We start from the raw sequence: 5186 nt of genomic DNA, 5'->3' as shown, positions 1-5186 counted from the left end.
CCTCAGTCTCCATCTGGAAAATTAAGAGATTGGGTTTGTGATCCTGTAGCTGTGGGGACCTAAACCTCTGGCCCTCCCACCCCACCTTCTGGTCAGTTCAAGCTTGGCCCCAGCCAGCCTCGAGGCTGAGCCTGGGACAGACAGACCAAGCCCCTTGAAAAGTGCCAAACGCCTTGCCCCGGGCCAGCACTGGGAAGCCCGCCGCGCGGCCTCGGGTCCAAAGGGCGGAGCTCCGACAGGGGCGGGGCTAAGACCTCCTGGAGGCGCGGCGGGGCCCGCCCAAGACCGCTCATTCAGCCAATGAGCGCCACGGGGCGGGGCAGTCCCGCCTCTGGACATAAGAATCGCGGCGTCCGCGGGCGCGGCGTGGAGGTCTCCGAGCCCAACCGGCCGTGTGTGCCAGTGTTGGTTGCCCCGAGCCGGGGCCACGGGACGCACGGGAGCCCTGAGTTCGGTGCGTCCTGGACTGGGCAGGAGCACGGGTCCGGTTCGCTTTTCCTTTGCCTGACTAGGCTGCGAGGAGGGCACGGGACCCGGATCCCTGGCCGCAGAGGAACAGCTGGCCGGGACCGGGGGACGCCGGCGCTGACCATCGGCCCGCCGTCATGGCCGACCACCTGATGCTCGCCGAGGGCTACCACCTGGTGCAGAGACCGCCGCCCGCCGCGCCCGCCCATGGCCCTCACGTGCTCCGGCCGCTGCAGCCGTGCGCGGGCCCGGACAGCGGGTTGCGGCCGCGGGGGCCTCCGCTGGGCCCGCCGCCGCCCCCACCCGGGGCCCTGGCGTACGGGGCTTTCGGACCGCCGTCCGCCTTCCAGCCCTTTCCGGCTGTGCCGCCGCCGGCCGCTGGCAGCGCGCACCTGCAGCCCGTGGCGATGCTGTACCCGGGCCGCGCGACTGCGCCCCCCGGCGTCCCGGGAGGCCCCCCGAGCCTGCAGCCGGCGCCCGGCGCCTCGGCCCCGCCGCCGCCGCCCCCCGTACACGCCCTGGGCGGCATGGACGCCGAGCTCATCGACGAGGAGGTGCTGACGTCGCTGGAGCTGGAGCTCGGGCTGCACCGCGTGCGCGAGCTGCCCGAGCTCTTCCTGGGCCAGAGCGAGTTCGACTGCTTCTCGGACTTGGGGTCGGCGCCGCCCGCCGGCTCGGTGAGCTGCTGAGCGCGGCCGCGCGCCTGCCTGGCGTCCCCGAGAGAAGGGGGCCTGACTGCCTGCCCGACTCCGCGCCGAGCTCCTGGGCTCCGCACGCACCCTCCGTGAGGGTGGAGGCAGCGGGTTGGTGCCCGGAGCCCACCCCAGGCTGGCACGCCTGGCCTCACTCCAGGCCCTGCCTCCTGCAGGGTGACAGTTTGTCTTCACCTCTCTGACCCGTAGCCTCAGCGGTAAAGAGAAGGGGACTGGTCCCCCTTCCGGACTCCTCGTTCTTGGATTGTGCCCTCTCGGACTCTCCCCCGCCCCAACCCAGCCCACAATCTGAGCCATTCCAAGCCTCTGCCTGATTCCCCTCTCTCCTTGTGCAACCCACTGCGGTCACTGGGTCCCTGGAGCCGCCTATACACTGGGCACGACCCCTGCTGCCTGGGCCCTGAGGTCCTGGGCCTCCCGCCTGGAGGAGGGGAGGACTGTACAGCCCAAACCCCTGCAGAGTGGAGCAACGCCCCATCTGGCCTCTGAAACCAAAATAAAACTGGGTCACTTTATAGTCTTGTGTTTTCGTTTCCTTCTCACTCCAACCCTTGACTCTATTTGGCTTCTAGAGTCCTGAGGCTGTTGGGGACTCTGGGTAGGATGGAGGCGACAGCCCTTGGCAGTGCCCAGGAGAGGAAATTGACAGTTTCTTTCGAAAATATCTGTGGGTTGTGCAATTGTTATGTCATAATCTGGAAGGCAGAGGCTGCCACCGCCGGGTGGCAGGGTAACCCGAGGGCACCAACGTTGGACTTTCCAGTTGCTGGGAGGGGTGGGGGGAGCTTGGTGGTGCTGCCCTCACCTGTTTGCTCAGGGCAGCACCGAGGCCAGAGGGGAGCTGGGTGGTACCTGGGCTCAGACAGCCCTGGCTTTGAACTGTGGCTCTCTCCTTGTCCAAGACACCAGCCATTCAGGTTTCTGAGGCTATTTCCTCGGAGACAGATGGTCCCAGTCTCAGGTGGTTGTGGGGATTAAATGCAATGGGAGGCCTTGAGCAGAAGTGACAGACACCTAGGCAGCCCTCAATAAATGATAACGATGATGATCTGCAAACTAGGGCTAGCTTTATTCCAGGCCCTGTGCCAGCCTGGTGCATGCCCTCGAGGAGTCACAGTCCAGGTGGGAATAGGGGGTGACAGACCTGGAAATCAACTCATCTTGGTACAAGGAAGCACTAGTGAGTGACGACTAGAAAACAGGTAGGACGGGCCAGTGGGCAAACCCAGAGGAGGGTGCGGTTTCAGCTGATTGGTGGTCAGGTCAGTTCAGGCTTCAGGGAGGCGGTGACACCTGATGTGGTGAGCAGAGCCTTGAATGATAAGTATGTCTGTAAGACTTGGAGAAGGTGGCAAGTGAAGACCCCTTCAAAGGCAGGGAGGCATACAAGTATAGGGAATGTATGGGAAGGCATGGCGTCTCTAGAAGGCACAAGGGTCAAATGGCTTTACGGTAACTTTGTGAGGTAGGCACAGTCCCCATTCTACAGATGAGGGACGTGGAGTTGCCCAGGCCTGGCAGGATTTGGCCTCAGTCCTGATGACCAGCGTGAGCTCCTGGCCTCCCTCTGCTGTTGACTCTGGAAAGATCCCTAGGTGCTTCGGGGGTGTGGGAGAAAGGCAGGAAGAGGGAGACTGAAGGCAGGCAGGAGATGCTGAGGACCAGGGGAGGACAGGGAAGTGAAGCTGGAGAGGAGAGGAACACAAGGCTGAGACCTGTCCCCAGTGTTTGGGCTTCACTCTCATGCCAAGCTCGTTTGTGGACATGACTCTCCCTCCCGCCTGTGTTCACCCAGGGCACACTGTATCAGCACCAGCTCCAGAGCCACCAGGACAGGTGTGGAGTGGGCAACAGGAGGTATTTGGCAAGTGAATAAAGATCCCCTAAGATAATGAGGCCTCCAGGGACAGGATGGGGAGCAAGAGCAGCGAGGCTTCTGGGAAGGGACTGGCCTGAGCTCTGGGCTCAGAAAGGCCAATGCTTGCCCTGGATTTGCCCAAAACCCCAGGCCAGAGACAGAAACCAAAGGGCTAGACTGGGATGGGGGGCGGGGTCTGGCCCTGGCCTGGACACTGCCCTGATTCCCTTCTCTCTGGGCCTCAGTTCTCTTCCAGCGAAATGGAGTTAATAACCCTGCCCTGCTATTTCACAAGGCAATAGGCCTCACGCTAAGTGAGGAGCAAATGCAGGGATGGAATGATAAGCGTTTGGTAAACTCTAAATGCTCTCCATATGGAAGGGGTTACAGTGAAAACCCAACACCTGCCTCTTTCTAGAGTTAAGTGGGGGTAGAAGAGGGAGTCCAGCTGCTGAGCTCTTTCCCGCCCCCCATCCCTCCCAGAGGGGCTGCTGACAAGTTGGACAGCAGAAGGTGGACAGAGGAGAAGGTCAGGCTGGGGCAGCCCACCACCTGAATCCCCAAATCCCTGATACTCTCTGGAGGATTCTGACCCTCCCAGCTGGACGGGAGGATGGAGTGTCCTTCCTGCCAGTACCTAGAGGCCTGTAGTCTGACAGCCTCAGGGTCTATCTCCAGAAGTGGCTCCTACTAGCTGCCTGACCTCGAGCAAGTCACCTTACCTTCCTAGTCTTGGTTCTTCTATGGTGACCAAACCAGCTTCCTGTGGGTCCATTAGGTATCTCTCCCTTCTTCCTGGAGGGAAGGAAGGAAGGAAGGTGGAGGGAGGAAGGAAGGGGCCTCCTAAAGCAACCTGTCGCCCCTGGGTCCTGTGGATTTCACTCTCATACCTAGGCTGGGTCTTTGAGGTTGGAGTCAGGCTCCCTCGGAGTTGGGAACTGAGTCGTGGCACAAACAAAACATTTCTCCATCTTTTTTTTCTCCTTTTCATATGAAAGTTTTCCCCAGGCTGAAGTTCTTTATTTTGAATCATCTTCTGGTTTACTAGATTTCATCACCAAGTAGTTTTTTCCAAGAAAAGTCTGACTTCTCTTGAACTCAGCTATAAAAGGGAGATGCTAATAGTACCTCTCTCATAGAGCTGCAGTGAGGATTAAATATACTAATTCACACAAGGTGTTTAGCACAGTGTAGATTGTAGTTCATCATCACCGAGCCCTGGATTTTTGGGGTTACCTTTATATTATGTTTCGAAGAGTCTTTCGAAAAGTTGTGTTTTAACCAGCTAGGAAGGGGCTACTCCAACAGTCACACTGTTGGACGTTGGGGTCCCCGGGAAGCAGACTCTGAGATGGTCTTTAGCTTGCAAGAGGTTTATTAGAGAGCACCCTAAAGATCAGAAGGAAGGGGCCAGAGCAGAAGTGAGCAGAGGAAGCTGCAAGGCTGACCCAACAAGAGCCTGAGCCAGCCCCACAGGGAGCTCTGCAGCTAGAAGCGCACTTCAGAGTCATCCCATTACACTCCTTTATGCTTTTGCCCCATCAGTCATCGGATGTGGCTGCCCAGGGAAGTGGCGTGGCTGTGGGCGAGGCAGCTCCCCACCGCTGAGCAATCCCTGAGGAGCTGCCAGGGGAAGGCTGTCTGCCGGCAGCACTCCCAGCAGCCCGAGCAACAAGTTCATGGAAGAGGGTCTGGGCAGCACATCACAGTGCCCACTACCAGCACCGGGCTAGGGACCAGAGTGAGGCGAGTGTCGTAAGAGTCCTAACGGCAGGTGCCTCCTTAAATTTTGCTCTAGGTTCCTCGTTGGCCTCTCCCTGGTTCCAGACCTGACTAGAACCTTCCCTGCTAGAGGAAAAGTTCTGTTTAAGGAATATCAACCTTCCAGGGTTGATGTGATAAGACTGTATATAAAGCAGATTCTCAATAACTGAGAGCCGCCACCGCCATCATTATCATTGTCATCATCATTCCAGCTCAGCTAAGTGTTCAACAGTCATTTGTTGAATAAATTAAGTGAACAGTCTGATCCCAGTCTTTTCCCAGGCAGCTTAGGTCGTTTCTCTGATTACTGAGTAATCTTCTTGAATTCCTTAATCCATCCTTGCCTGACTCTTTACGCCACCCGCTGTTAGAAGTGCTGGGTC

At 58.6% G+C, this 5186-nt stretch overlaps 1 protein-coding gene across 1 annotated transcript; it reads left to right on the top strand.

The window, feature by feature from the left end:
* The first annotated feature begins 373 nt into the window (after window positions 1-373).
* CITED4 (Cbp/p300 interacting transactivator with Glu/Asp rich carboxy-terminal domain 4) lies at window positions 374-3673 on the top strand. Its single transcript, XM_058552073.1, has one exon. The coding sequence runs from the start codon at window positions 606-608 to the stop codon at window positions 1155-1157; it is 552 nt and encodes a 183-aa protein (XP_058408056.1). The 5' UTR covers window positions 374-605; the 3' UTR covers window positions 1158-3673.
* Window positions 3674-5186: the final 1513 nt, after the last annotated feature.

The sequence above is a fragment of the Diceros bicornis genome, chromosome 13 (genome assembly GCF_020826845.1).
Source record: "Diceros bicornis minor isolate mBicDic1 chromosome 13, mDicBic1.mat.cur, whole genome shotgun sequence".
NCBI classification, from domain to species: Eukaryota; Metazoa; Chordata; class Mammalia; order Perissodactyla; family Rhinocerotidae; genus Diceros; species Diceros bicornis.
The sequence above is the reverse complement of the archived record's forward strand: the minus strand, read 5'-3'. Positions and strand labels throughout refer to the sequence as shown.

What these genes read in the sequence shown, in the direction of transcription:
- CITED4 (XM_058552073.1), top strand. Translation starts at nt 606, where the DNA reads ATGGCCGACCACCTGATGCTCGCCGAGGGCTACCACCTGGTGCAGAGA.